General features: G+C 35.7%; 1 protein-coding gene across 1 annotated transcript in view; it reads left to right on the top strand.

The window, feature by feature from the left end:
* Window positions 1-14763, top strand: part of LOC141296280 (A-kinase anchor protein 6-like) — a 137238-nt gene extending 122475 nt beyond the window's left edge. The window contains exon 12 of the mRNA XM_073827543.1: window positions 14661-14763. Coding sequence (XP_073683644.1) covers window positions 14661-14763 — 103 coding nt within the window. The remainder of the gene's footprint in view (window positions 1-14660) is intronic.
* The last annotated feature ends 672 nt before the right edge of the window (window positions 14764-15435 follow it).

Below are 15435 nucleotides of genomic sequence, written 5' to 3' on the forward strand. Positions count from 1 at the left end.
AGCAGTAATATTGTAAAATGTTTTTTTTTACTATTTAAAATTTATTTAATACTATTTGAATATATTTTAAAATCTAATTTATTCCTGTGATCAAAGCTACATTTTCGTTCAAAAAAGCATGTATTTTACCCCCAAATTTTTTACCAGAGGACCCCTCCAAAATGCGATTGGACTAGTTTTGGGCTAGTTTTGAGTGGCAATTAGGTGGGTTTTGTTGAGAAAACCTGGCAACCCTGAATTGAATGGTAATCACTCAGTTTAACATGCATTGTAGGTGGTACAACTGTGTGTCACATTCTAATGTTTGTAAAGTTTTTTTTTTTGTCTACTGCATGCTGTTTATAAAAAGTAGTACACTTATCATAGTTATCTTTCTCAGTATGCAGTAAGCAACAGACTAGTATTTGCGTCTATACATAACCTTCCAAATGCATCTCGACTGACCATTTATCTCTGAGATCGCCGACTGTCACAAGAAATCATAGTTTGACCAGAATAGCCTCCTTGTTCTCTGTTCCTCTCATAAAACAACCATTGACGTGTTTTCAGCACTTTCAGCCAATTAACCTGTAGTTTCTCATCTTTTGTTTGCCGCATGGCAGGCATCAATCAGACGTTAGCTTGTTAACCGCTGCTGCGCTGGAAGCGTTGGTGTGTGTATACAGCACCTTTAGCGCACACTGACATGCTGAATAGATCTTAGTCTAATCTAACACGCTCTAATGCGCTCACTGATCAAAGCTGGGCTCAGCCAAACCTTTCCATGTTCTCTTGTGCTGCTGCTACTGCTGCCCTGCAGATGTACTCCTTTCTCGCTGGTTTGTTCGTTCAAGAGAACCTTTGAGTGCGGAGGTTTATGAGGCATTGTTATCTGTCTTTATGCATGTGAAATCAAAAGATCTGATCATCTCGCTTTTCCCAGATGCAGGCTTAAAAGGTTCAAAGCTCAAAGCTGTAGGATCTGTCAAAACATGTAAAATGCAACTTAATTTGCTCTTATGATTCTTTGATTGTGTGTGTGTGTGTTTTAATGGCTCATGTGGTGCTTCTCCAAGACTTTGAGTGGAAAATGTGCATATTTAATTCCATTAATATATTTTTTAATTTTTTTAATTTTTGATTTAGATCCAAACATGTTCTAGAAAGGTTTCATGAGATTCACCCAAACGCAGGTGGGTTTCTGTTTCTGTTTCTTGGGAAGGTCAGGAATTCTCCTCGATTTATGTTGTTCCTTTGTGATAAAGCACAGGGATGTTTGTCGATGTGTTGCTCTGTGTCAGGAGTGTGAAGGCAGTAGAGCAGGCACCTGTATGTGTGTGTGTGGAGCGACAGAGGCTGTGTGTGAGTGTGACACATTGCTGCTTTATAGAGCCGGAGCAGGTGGTATTTAATGGGAATCACAACATCACAGCGCCTTCTCCTGTGTGTCTCTCCCTCATCCCTCCTTCTCTCGCTTTCCCTCTTTCTCCTTTGTCTCTCTCTCTCTGTCTTTAATTTTCTCTCTCACACACTCCAGAGCTCTGTTTCCAAAACCTAGCGAGCTGCTTTCCTGTATATACTGTCTACATAGTCAGCTGCCTTCCAAGACATGATTTATTTCAATGCTTCCCAACGGGGTTTGCTTCAGGACTCTGGTTTTACATTGCGTCCAAGTGGCCACCAAAACAGTACTGAAATTGTTTATTGAAAAAGGGGGAAAAAAGTGTTATTTTAGAATTATTTATATGCTGTTATGGTATTTATTAATGGTTTGCCTTTATTTTTATAGTATTAGTTATAATTGTAATTTAAATTTGAGTATTTTTTTTGTCATTTCTACTACTTTCTGTTATTCTGAATATACAAAATATTTCTATATAGCTTTATATTTTATTATTTTATTTTTAGTAATTTTAGTACCTTATAATTATTAAGTATACATTTTTCATCTAATATTTTAGTTTAGTTTTTTTTTTTATCCAGACAGATTCATCTGCTATTGGTATCAAGAATAAATGGATTTTGCTTTCAATTCTTTTTATTTTTTTTGTATTGCTTTCATTTTCAATATCTGAATAAAATAAAATAAAATATATACCAACATATGTGCATACTTTTTATTATATTTTATACCATTTTTAAATTGTGTCTATATTTAAATTTGCTTGATAATGACATTCACAGAAATAAATGAAAGCAAAAACTGTTTATTCTTGATACCAATAATCTTAAAATGGCCAAATATTAGCAGATTAATCTGCCTAGATGAAAGTATTTTAATTGTTGTTTGTCATTTTTATTTTATTTTATTTTTATTTTCTTTCATTTTCAATATTAAGCAAATATAAATATAGATACAATTTAAAAATGCTATAAAAAACCTTGTTCTTTAAATGTTTTATTATTTTATTTTGTTTTATTTTTTCATCCAGACAGATTAATCTGCTAATATTTGGCCATTTTGAGATTATTGGTATCAAGAATAAACAGTTTTTGCTTTCATTTTTTCTGTGAATGTCAATATCAAGCAAATTTAAATATAGATACAATTTTTTTAAAAATGCTATAAAATATAATACAAATGATTTACTTTATGTCAGCCACCTTGTCCTCTAAATTTTATTTTATTTTATTTTATTTTATTATTTTGTTTTATTTTATTTTATTCAGGAAATTACTTTCCCCTTTTTTCATCCATTTTATTCTTTCTTTTTTTTCAAAACCTAGTGAGCTGCTTTCCCGTATACTATCTACATAGTCAGCTGCCTTCCAAGACATGATTTACTTCAATGCTTTCCAACTGATTTTGCTTCAGGACTCTGATTTTACATTGGGCCAAAGTGGCCAACAAAACTGTGCTAAAATTGTTTATTGAAAAAAGAATTTTCTATATACTATTATGCAGTATTAATATTTGCTTTTATTTTTATATTTTTAGTTGTAATTTTAATCACAATTTTTGTAATTTTATTTCAAATTTTTACTAGTTTTTTATTTTACTTTACTTTACTTTACTTTTACTTTACTTTACTTTTCAGCCAGGCAGATTAATCCGCTAATATTTGGTCATTTTTAAGATTATTGGTATCAAGAATAAACTGTTTTTGCTTACATTTTATTTTCTGTGAATGTCAATATCAAGCAAATTTAAATATGGATACAATTTAAAAATGCTATACAATATAATAAAAATTATAGACATTATGTTAGCCACCTTGTTCTCTGAATGTTGGTATTTTTTCATTTTCTTTTATGAAAATGAATTATGATGTGGTATTTTAATGCTTTTTCAAATAGCCTTTGTGATGGCAATGTACCAGTGGTTTCTCAAAAATGCTGTCTAGGTAGGCAGCTCACTAGGTTTTGAAACACCGCTCAGCTCCCTCACAAATACACCAAAGAAATAACAATTTCCCCCCGTTATGACTATTTCCAAAGACCCCCACATTGCCGGTATATGTGCTGAATATGGTGGTGATACTGTTGGGCGCACCTGCATGCGTCATTACCCACGGACATACACATACAGCATTTTCACACTGCACTATATACACACGCAGTAGCCTCAGTAAGTATGTGCTAATGTAGGTAATCACTAATGGACATTTGCTCAGTTTGATTGCATTTTGCTTGTTTTTCTTGTACTCTTGGCTGGTATGTTTTCTATAGAGTAAATAAATCACCCTCCTCTTCATCTCTCTGATAGCGAATCCATCTGAAAAGATTTAAAAAAAATGCATATAAATTCAGTGTCACCTGTTTGAAAATGCTGTTAAAGGTGTGCACGAATATACAATAGTTTGGGCTCAGTAAGATTTTATTTTTAATTTTGAATACTTGTATTAAGCAAGGATGCGTTAAATTAATCAAAAGTGACAGTAAAGACATTTATAATGTTACAAAGTATTTCTATTATAATTTCTATTCATTAAAAAAAAATTAATAGATAATGTTTTGCAGGATTGTGTGTCTGAAGAATCATGTGGTACTGAAGGCCAGAGTTATGATACTGAAAATTCAGCTTTGTTTATAGGAATAAATTAAATTTTAAAATATATTTCAATTAAAAAACAAAACATGCAACAGTTTGCAAAGCTTTGGCTGGTGAAAGACTGACTGTTTATTGAAAAATCACAGGCTTGAGAGAGAGACAGATAGAAAGTGGTCAGGCTGTGAAAGAGTGAGAGAGAGATTGCTTGAGATGTTGGCAGACAGCTAGTATATTTGAGCAGGAGTTTAGCTGGAGATGAGAGGTGTCATTGATGTTTAGTTATCAGTGTATTGATAACTCTGAGATGGCTGACCCAGCACACGCTTCACTAGCTCACACTGATCTCCTCTCACCTTCTCATCCAATATCCATCGCTCTCACATCCAGCCAGAGCCAGCGAGTGTGTGTGTGTGTGTGTGTGTGTGTGTGTGTGTGTTAGTGCCAGGATCTCAACACAAAGGGCCTAGTGTTGAAGTGCTCTTTCTCCCTTTCTGCCCTTTTCTCTTTCACACTCTACAATCTTTCTTTCTTTTTTTCTTTCACTTTTTCTTCTTTCGTTTTTTCTTTTCTTTTTTTATTGTCTTATTTTCTTCCCTTCCTCCTTTTCTTCCTTCCTATTATTCTTTCATTTGGTCTTTTGTCTTCTGCTTTCTTTCTTTCTTTCCTTTTTTCTTTTGTTTTCATCTTTTGTTTAATTTTTATCCAAAGTTCCATTTCTATCCTTCCTTCCTTTCTGACTTTCTCTTTTCCTCTTTTTCTTCCCCATTTTTATCCCGTTCCCATCATTTCCTTTCTTACTTCCTCTTATTTTTTCTTATCATGTTCCCTTAATTTCTTTATTTTCTTTCCTTCCTCTTTTTCTTTCCTTTTTTCTGTTCCTTCCTTCCTCTTATTTTTGTATCCATTTTCCTTCCTTCCTTCCTTCCTTCCTTCCTTCCTTTTTCTTTCCTATTTTCTATTCCTTCTTTCCTCTTATTTTTTCATTTGATCTTTTTCCTTTTTACTTCCTTCCATTCTCTTTTTCTTCCCCTTTTTATTTTAATCATGTTCCCATTACTTCCTTCCTTCATTCCTTCTTCATTTTCTTCCCCTTTTTTATTTTTATCCTGTTCACATCACCACCTTCCTTCCTTCCTTGCTTCCTTCCTCTTTTTCTTTCCTGTTTTCGATTCTTTCCTTCCTATTATTTATTCATTTGATCCTTTTTCTTTTTACTTCCTTCCTTCATTTCTCTTTTTTCCCCTTTTCCCCTTTAATCCTGTTCCCATCACTTCCTTTCTTCGTTCCTTCTTTTCTTCTTTCTTTCCTTTTTCCTTCCTTCTTCTTTTTCTTTTTCTATTCTATTTCTTCTATTTTATGTTCCTTCCTCTTGTTTTTTTCTTTTTATCCTTTTCCCTTCTTTCCTTCCTTCCTCTTTTTCTTCCCCTTTTTCTTTTTATCCTCTTCCCATCACTTCCTTCCTTCTTTCCTTCCTCTTTTTCTTTCCTATTTTATATTCCTTCCTTCCTCTTATTTTTTCTTCTTATTCTTTTCCCTTCCTTCCTTCCTTCCTTCTGCTTTTCATTCCTTTTTATCCTGTTCCCATCACTTCCTTTCTTCCTTCCTTACTTCCTCTTTGTCTTCCCCCTTTTTTAATCTTTTTCCCATCACTTCCTTCCTTCCTTCCTTCCTCTTTTTTTTGTATTTTCTGTTCCTTCCTTCCTCTTGTTTTTTCTTCTTATCCTTTCCCTTCCTTCCTTCCTTCCTTCCTTCCTTCTTTTCTTTCCATCTTCTTTTATCTTTCCTATTTTCTATTTTTCCTTCCTCCCTCTTTTTTCTCACCCTTCTTTTATCCTGTTCCTATCACTTCCTTTCTTTCTTCCTTCTTTCCTGATTTTCTTTCCTATTTTCTATTATTTTCTTCCTCTATTTTTTTCTTTTATCATCTTTCTTTAATTTCTTTATTTCCTTCCTATTGTTCTTTCCTATTCCTTCCTTTCTATTATTTTTTAATAATTTATTCTTCCTTCCTTCTTTATCCACTTTCCTGTCCTTTCCTTTCCTTTCCTTGTTTCTTTGTCCTGATTTCCCTTTCTTCCCTTTTCCTTATTACTTTTGTTTTCTTTCCCTTCCTTGTTCTTGTTTCTTACCACCTAATTTTTCATTCCTTCACATTTATTCCTTCTTTTTTTAATGTTCTCTTCATTTTCCTTTCTTTTGTCATCTTTTCATCTCTTCTCATACTTTCCTTCCTTCCCTTTTTCCTTACTTCTGTTTTCTCATTTTGTTTAATTTTGTCTTTCTTTCTTTCTTTCTTTCTTTCTTTCTTTCTTTCTTTCTTTCTTTCTTTCTTTCTTTCTTTCTTTCTTTCTTTCTTTCTCTCTCTCCCCATGTGTGCGTGTGTCTATGTAGCAGATGGCTGCTCGTGATGCGAACGAGCATTAAAAAAGCGAGAGACATTCCACAGGGGAGAGACGCAACAAGCCTGCTTGTTGTTGGATGCGGACTCTGAGATCAAGTTCTGCCCCTGGTCAAAGAGCTGTTTGGAGATCAGTGCTGGCTGTCACAAGCCAAAGTTGGCCTGACCGCCCCTCCCTCCCTGATAATCAACATTAGGCTAGAATAAAGCCTGCCGCTCCCTCCTCCAAATCTATTAGAGCGACTCGTTCTGACCAGATTTATGCGCAACATGACGACGCGATGCGGAGCCGCAAGACGCCTGTGAAAAGGGAAATGCGGTTTGTCAGGAGAGACAGCCATACAGTCCTCACACCCCATGAATAATTGAAAGGAGGGATAGAGGAGAAGGAAGAGACACCTGGAGAAAGGAAGAGGGAGAAACAGAGGGATGACAGGAGGTGTAGGAACAGCTGAAGAGACACATCAGAGAGACAGCGAGTGAGGGGGATATAGACAGGGACAGACAGGGAAAAAGAGAATGAGAGAGGAGGACAGACACTACACGAGCTGTCTGAAGGAGCCCGTTTCTCCAGCATGACTTTACCAGGGTTGTAATAAATAATGTGCCAGTCCTGTGGCTCTCAGCCTTTACAAGGTCTCAGATAAAGCCTGTACTGTATTTGTTTGTGTTTTTCTCTGATATCTGAAATGAGTGAAAGATACCAGTTAATGGAGCGACCGGTGATCTATTATTCTTTACAAATCTTGGCTGAAATGACTACAACTCTTGCTCTAAAAGTCAAGCTGGCTTCTCCATGTTTAAACCTGGTGAGCTGTTGGAGACGTGGCCTGGTGGGCAGCAGAGATTGTGCAGTAAATAATCATCATCCATCACTTTGACGGACCGCGATGTAAATTTTCTATTATGCTCTATTTTTATCTCTTTGTAAATATTGAAACACTTGTTATTTTTAATACAACACTGATATCACGAATTTGCTAAGCGCTTTGTAGCGATTTTTTGACACTGCAGTGTTGCGGTCTGGTCATCTGATTTAATAAACAATATTCCATGAATTATTCTGCTAGACTAGACTTGGAATCTCTCATCTTCAGTCATGTTTCTTTTCTAGTCTGCTTTCACAGGGAAGCTTTATTTTATTTTTTACCATTTTTTTTCTTCTAATTCATAGTTACGTTATTTTAAAATATGTTTTTAATGTTTTTAATGTTAATATATGAATTAATATTAATACATTTGTTATATTTATGTACACTACCATTTAAAAGTTTCTATAAGATTTTTTACAAATATTTTTGAAATATTACAATATTAAAAAGTATGTTATATAATAATATACAGGTTTATAATAATATTTTCTCTGTCATTAGTCTAATATGCTGATTTGGTGCTCAAGAAACATTTCCTATTATTATCAATGTTGATATAATGCCGTTGTGTGCCAAATAATATTTGAAAAAAAAAGAGTACCACATAATATTTTTAAAAAAGAAAAGCATTTATATGGAATATTAAACTTTTGTAACAGTGTAAATCTCTTGATCAGTGGAATGCATGCTAAATAAAATTATAAATTTCTTTAAAAAATGTATTGCCCCCCAGTGTTTAAATTGTAGTTTATATGAGATTTAATTTAATTTATTTTTATTATCATTTTATTTTTTCATAGTAATGTTATTTGTTATATATATATATATATATATTTTACAAATATTTTTTTTAAAAAGTCTTGCCAAAGCTGTATTTATAATTGTAAAAAGTATGTTATATAATGTTTTATAATAATATATTGATTTATAATAATATTTTATCTGCCATTAGCCTGATATGATGATTTGTTGCTCAATTATTATCAGTGATGATATGATGCAGTTGTACAGCATAATATTTAAAAAAATATATATATATTAAAATATATAATATAATATGTGATATTTAAAAAATAAGAACCACAAAATATATATATAAAAAAAGAAAAGCATTTATATGGAATATTAACCTTTAAACTATATTAAACTTTTTTTAACTATATGGAATATAAATCTCTCGATCGATTAAATGCACTAATGCTAAATAGAAATATACATTTCTTAAAAAATATTTTTTAAATTTGCTAGCGTGTATTTTATTTTATTTTATTAATTCCAAAAATCCATCAGTACATTTATTTTATTTCATTTTTAAAGAATTTAAGTGTTTTCAGTAATGGCAAATGGCAATTTATTGCAACCAGTCATAATATGCCAAATTTAAATGTCTAGAGAAGTGAATGAAATTTGAGAAATATGGCAAAATCAAAGATTTTTAGTTAAACAATTGATTGTATTTTTACTAATTTGCCTTTTTGCAGCTTGCATTGAAGAAAGCAGCATGAGCATTCTGCTAGATAACAAAAAACCCTCACAATTTCTATATATTGAGTAACTCATCAGTAAACAGACACATTTTGAATTCTGCATGAACTGTCTCTTTAACTCAGGTCAGGGAAGCGCTCAGTGCGGATCTCTGTCCATTGTTCCCAGCTTGCGTCTTTAAACTCCTCTCAGATGGATTACATATCCATGAATATTCAGGTTTTTTGTGTTTTGTGACTAGCTGGCATGTGATGTGGGCTAGTTTTGTCCCCCTACGGCGTCTCTCAATGTCTCTTCTCAGATGCTTCCTCATGTGGCATGCTTGAAGGGAATTATGGGAGAGCGTGTGGTGTTTTGTGAGCAGGTTTGTTGTCTCTGTGTGTGTTAGTTGTTATGGTGGTGCCGGCTGGGGCCCGTGGCTCTTTCTGCAGGACGCAGACTAATTACAGCGCTAATGCAGGACACCCCATTGATACACACTCATTCAACACGGCCACACACACACACCTGCTTGATCTGCCTGCCTCCAAAACTTCATTACTTGTGCGCGCACACACATAGTTAACATATAGACATTCAATTTAGAATACTTAGAAGCTAAATCATGTTGCTTAATGTATATAAACCTCACCTGATCTGTCTCATTTGTATGCAGAGAGTAAACCACATCTGTTTATGTCTTCCCTGTCCTTCTTTTGCAGTTTTTAAACATAAAAAATGTGAAAATGTGTTGATAGGCAGCAATGTTATTGCCAGCGTTAGTATGAGAACTGGCAGGCTTGAAGTCAACCAGCTGGTCAAGATATGAGAAGAGGCTTCATAAATCGAGTCCGGGCTCAACACAAGCTCCAAACCTCCCGAATAACTCAATGCATTTAGATGCTTGCACCACTAGATGGCACTACAGCATCCAGAGCCCATTAAGAACAGAGGAGTTTATGAAAATTAAACCCATGCACACTTTCAGATGCTGGCATTTACTCACAAACACTCTCGAACGCGGCCCTGCTTGAGTTTGTTTCCTGTATATAGATGAGGAGAAGTGTTCTTGTGTTCGAAATGTATTCAAATTGTGCTTTGTCAATTTCCCTCAGAAAATAGCCACATTTGTTAGTGTTTCCCTAAATAAATGCTGCATTAGTTTTGGGCTGTGCTGTTGTGGGGAGGGAGGGAGAGAGAGAGGGATCAGACCCTTGAGATGGTGCAAGGAGATGAATATTTTGTTGTCAGCAGTTCGGATGGAGTCCTGTTGTACCCTATGCATTATTCACTAATACAAATATGCCATATCATTTACAAGCGTGTGTGCCGGGGTGAAATTCACAGCTGGGAATTAGTTCTGAGATTAATTAACAAAGCAAAGCTCCTCGTTTTCTGTCTTTCTCTCGTCCTCAATGCGATTCCAGTGATACGGCTCAGATAATGAGTTCTGCTTCTGATTGTCTGTGTACAGTGAATTCATTTAATCAATATGAAAAGAGAAATGAAATCACTGTTGAATAACCATTATTATTGCACTGCATTCATAAATATTAGTTGTTATGCACAGATATGAGGTCAGAGGTTATAGTTTAACTATTATGCCATGCCCCTCGCACAAAATGTACTGTGGTACAGTGATTGTTTTGGAGGGTAAAAGCTTGGTACTTATCATGTCATGGTATCGTCACAGCAAAACAAGTCTTGATATCATCGTGATCACATGACGATATGAAATGATAGGTCTTCCGGGCAAAAAGTGTAGTTGTTAAAATATATTTAAACTTCTTATTCCAGCATAAAAAGGTCTTCAAAGTTGTGTTTTGGGCCATTATGCTTTGGCACAGAATCTATCAACAATCTAAAACTGAAAGCACAATATAGCCTAATCCCTTCATCAAGTCTGTTTTCGTTGTGTTTGAAAGCCAAGCGCACACTTCGTTCACATGATCAGCTCGTGATCCGGTGTTTTCCGCACCTCAGAACGGCTAAGTTCATAGGGAATGAATGCAGTGAACTTGTTTATTGAATGTGCTGTGAGTTTAGCACGCATCTGGGAATGCAACGACCACCAGTTATGCTTTATTTTTGTGGCAGATGATTACCTCATTTCACTAGATTTGTATGTGTTTTTGTTAGCCTGTTTTTATTGAAGCTGAAGTTTATAAAATGTATTAAAAAGGTTTTTAATAACAACCTTTATTTGTCAATGTACAACTCAAAAATAAACAAATATAAAGCATCACATGCTAAATGCATGAATGAAAAACCTTTATACTCCCTTCTGCTGTGGGCGAATCTGCATCAGGAATGATTCGCACGAACATAGACGCATATGTAGATCGGGTTCGGAGCTTTTCTTTCAAAAACGAAAGTAATGTTAATCCTCTGCGTCTTCAGCGGCTCAGATGTCGGGAGTAAATGACAACTGCTATGTTCATTATTACATCCAACAACAGAACACCTCAATCGCTCAATCAGAGACATTCTTGTCTTCCCCTGCACCTGAGTCGACACAATGGTGATCGGAGTCAGAGTGCTCATGTCAATCAGCTATCGTATATTTGTTTTTTTTTCACAAATACAATTTAAAATAAACTTATATTTTACTATAAACATAGCATTTTCTCTTTTCAGCTTTCACCCACAGGGTACTTTGTTTACACCCGGTCACTTCATGCGTTTTCTCTGATCGGATATCTATCCGATCGTGAAAAGACCAGGTGTTAATGCCCTCTGAAACACTTTCGAGACGGATTTAATTCCAATCGCTCAAACCACTTCAGGGGTGATCTGGGCCTCAATCCAGACAAAACTGCATCTGGTTGTTGAAACCACATATGCAAATTTTTAAATGTTAAAATAACAAACATGTGAGAGCGTTTTATAGGCTATATAGCATGTTAAAGTCAGATTTGACAGCGTTAATGCAGCAAACATCGCCGTGGATGAGTAGCTGAGTATCTCTCCAGCAAGCCGACATGCAAACTGCTACAAATGAAACTGAAAGTAAGTCGCAGATGCTCAATGCACAATCATCTACATTAAAAGTAGTGAGATGAACTTATCTTTGCCGTGCTGATGCTACGCTCTCTCCTCTTGCGGTCTTTCATCTTGAAAATTAGCTGATAATTAATCAAATGCACCGCTCATCTGTTACTTTCTTTGATGTGATCTCCTTTAAATTTAAACATAATGCGGGAATTGAAGATCAGATTTAAATCAGTTTTGCGACAACAGTTAATCTGAGCAAACCAGATAGAGCAGAGCACATAGCTTTAAATAAAAGCAAATCTTTCTGTCCACTCATTTTGAAACTTGCTGGTCAATGCTCCTCTGAATGTTTTCTTTTCGCTGTATTCTTGATTCGCTGTACAACAAAGAAAATGTACTTTTATTTTCTGCTGAGAATTGATTTCTGGTGACGGTTATATTTTTTTACTGTAATATGTTATTAAAGGGAGACAGCTGGAGAGCCACATCATTTTTGTCAAATTTTGTCTGCATTAGGGGGTCTGTTAAAGGGATGCAAAACTCACTTTTACATGTTGTTTGAACATTAATGTGTGTTGGCAGTTTGTGTACACGACCACCCTACAATGATAAAAATCCACCCAGTGGTATTTTTTTAATCTTTAAAAGTAACATCCCCTTTTTAAGATCAGGTCATTCTCAGCTTCTTGTCGGTGTGACAACACACCAACCGAGGCCACTCCCACAATAGTTGATTGACATGATCACCTTACCTTAGACCCGCCCTCACCGAGCTGAAACAGTCTGACTCCGATCGCCATTGTGTCGGAAGACTAGAATGTCTCAGATATTCTGTTGTTGGATGTAAAAATTAACATGACAGTCGTCATTTACTCCCAACATCTGAGCCGCTGAAGATGCAGAGGATTAACGTTACTTTCGTTTTTAAAAGCGCCGATCCTGATCTATGTTTGTGCAAATCATTCATGATGCATCTTCACCCACAGCAGAAGTGTGTATAAGGGTTTTTTAATGCATCTTTGCAAATGGCCTTTCTTAATGTGCTAGTTAGCAAGTTTCGCAGCTAAACGCGGCAAAATTCGGCTAAAGTAAACATTACGGCTCGTCATCCCACAGCAGAGAGGGGTGGGGCGAGCAGAGCCCATTAGCATTTAAAGGAACATGCAACAGAATAGCTTGCTCTAAAAAGGGCTGATTTTGACAAGGTAAAAAGTGTTTTTTACACTACCATTGAGAAATTTTCACCAAAGTATGTTATAGACTTCTCATTAATCATATCAACTTGTGGAAAATGGCCATCCGAGGACCCCTTTAAAACTCAATGGGATCAGGGGAGGCGAGAGACACGCAGACTTCCGCTGTAACTTTAACTGTTGGTGAGGGCTGATTTGGACAAGGTAAAAAGAGTGTTTTTTACACTACCATTGAGAAATTTTAACCAATATAGACTTCTCATTGATCATATCAACTTGTGGAAAATGGCCATCCGAGGACCCCTTTATAACTCAATGGGATCAGGGGAGGCGAGAGGGATGCATACTTCCGCTGTAACTTTAACTGCTGGTGTCGCTGTCGGACAATGTTTCTTTAAAAAACCAAGTGTCTTATACACTTTTTAATGTTTAATGTGGCGTTGTTTAATTTTTGTACTACAAATTTTAGATTTTAGATTCTGCCTAGCAAGATGTTCAGAAACATGGTATTACCATGATATTTGTCCCAAAAACCATGCATTTTTAAAAACATGACTTATGTGACATGGTATGTGTAACAAAAACAAAGCTAAACTCACTGTCTTACCATGTTGCTATTTTTTAAGCGGATGACAGACTTTTCAACTTAATTTCAAACCAGTTCTCCAGTATTTGTATGTATGCGTCTGTGTGTTCATGTGTGTCTGTTTGCAGGCTGGAGTTCTTCTGCAACACACTGAAATCTGCCAGTGGCTTATGTCCTTATGTCTGTCACACACACACACACACACACACACACACACACACACACACACACAGATACACGTTCACACTCATCTGCGCTCTCTGGAAGACCATTTTCCAGTAGCTAGGCAGTAGGAAAGCAGTATTAGCATTTTTGCCTTGAAGAACGCACTGTGGGGCTTTGGGAAAGTTTACTCATATGAGTTGAAAGCAGAGAGGGGCAGGAAGGGGGTGGTGCTCTAATTGTGGGCAAATAGTCCCGAGGCATTAAGACTATGGGAGACGAGATGAGAGAGCGAGCGTGAGCATGGAGCGATGCGGTGTTTGAAAATATACTAAAGTATGTCTTTATGTGCGTTTGGCTGTTCCCTTTCGATAGGAGGCATAATGGCATTTTAATGCAGTGATGTAATGCCGGAGTTGTTCTCCGTACTGGACGGCTGGCAGAGCGCGGTGTTGTTGTCTTTCTTCCCTGTTGTTTCGCTGGCGCCGCTCCAGGATGCTGGACGGACCTCCACAGCAACGGACAACTCTTCAGAAAAAAGCGTCCCTCTCTGTTTCCACTTTATGTGCACTTCTCTTACTGCGGCTTGGCTGGGTTTGTGTGTTTTTCTCCCTCAGTGAGCTCTCTGCGAGAGGGACGCGCACACAAACACGCATAAATATGCTCACGCAGACAGTCGTACACAAGTAGAAGACACAAGCACGTAGATTGCACATGCTCAGAAGGAATTATATGCTTATAGGTTAAAGCAGGGTTTTTTTTTACTAGTTATCAGCTTCAGACTTTGGTGGGCCTCAACTGTTACATTGTCCACATAAACAGGCACATCGAGTAGACATACATGTGATATCAGGAACAAATCCTCCAACGCTTGACCTCTATCTGATGACCCGAGATTGAGAGAACAAGACCACCCTCAAAAGGGGTCAGGAAGGAGTCTTGGAGCCTTAGTGATCTGCAGTGGTGAAGCTCTGAGAGAATGTGTCTTGACTTGTGTGTGTGTGATGTTCTCTGGCTTCAGCGTTGTGGAAAGCCTTAGGGGATTCCTGTCTCACCTGCTGTTTGGAGAGAGTCTCGAGAAACAGTTGTACGGTCCCCTGAGGAATGGAGAGATGGGGCATTAAACGAGTGTACTCCGTCCATCATTACAGCTCCTGATCTGGCCCTCATGTTCTGCGCTATCTGCTGCATGCTTCCTCCCCCATCGCTGCTTGCAGATGGCATTTTTTATGGTACACGAGTAGTGATTTATTTTCTGAGCGCTAGTTCAGAAATTACCCAGAATTATACAGAATTATTGCTGTAACATTTTTAGGTTAATTTTAATAAATTAATTAAAATGTAATATTAAAATCAATATATATTATATTAAATTGAAATGCATAGAATCATAAGGCAGACAATCTCTATAAAGTTTGCATTTACCTAAATGTAATTGCTATTATATTATATTATATTATATTATATTATATTATATTATATTATATTATATTATATTATATTATATTATATTATATTATATTATATTATAAATGTACAAAATTAGACGACAATATCTCTATGAAGTGTTAAAGGTCAGTATAATTTAAATATGAAATTGAATTATTATATTATATTATATTATATTATATTATATTATATTATATTATCAATGTACAAAATTTAATGACAAACAATCTCTATAAAGTGTTAATGGTCAGTATAATTTGAAACTACATTTAATTATTATTATATTATATTATATTGAAATATAAAAAAATAGAAGACAAAAAAAGTCTTTGTAAAACTGTTGTTCA

Source organism: Garra rufa, chromosome 21, assembly GCF_049309525.1.
Source record: "Garra rufa chromosome 21, GarRuf1.0, whole genome shotgun sequence".
Taxonomy (NCBI): Eukaryota; Metazoa; Chordata; class Actinopteri; order Cypriniformes; family Cyprinidae; genus Garra; species Garra rufa.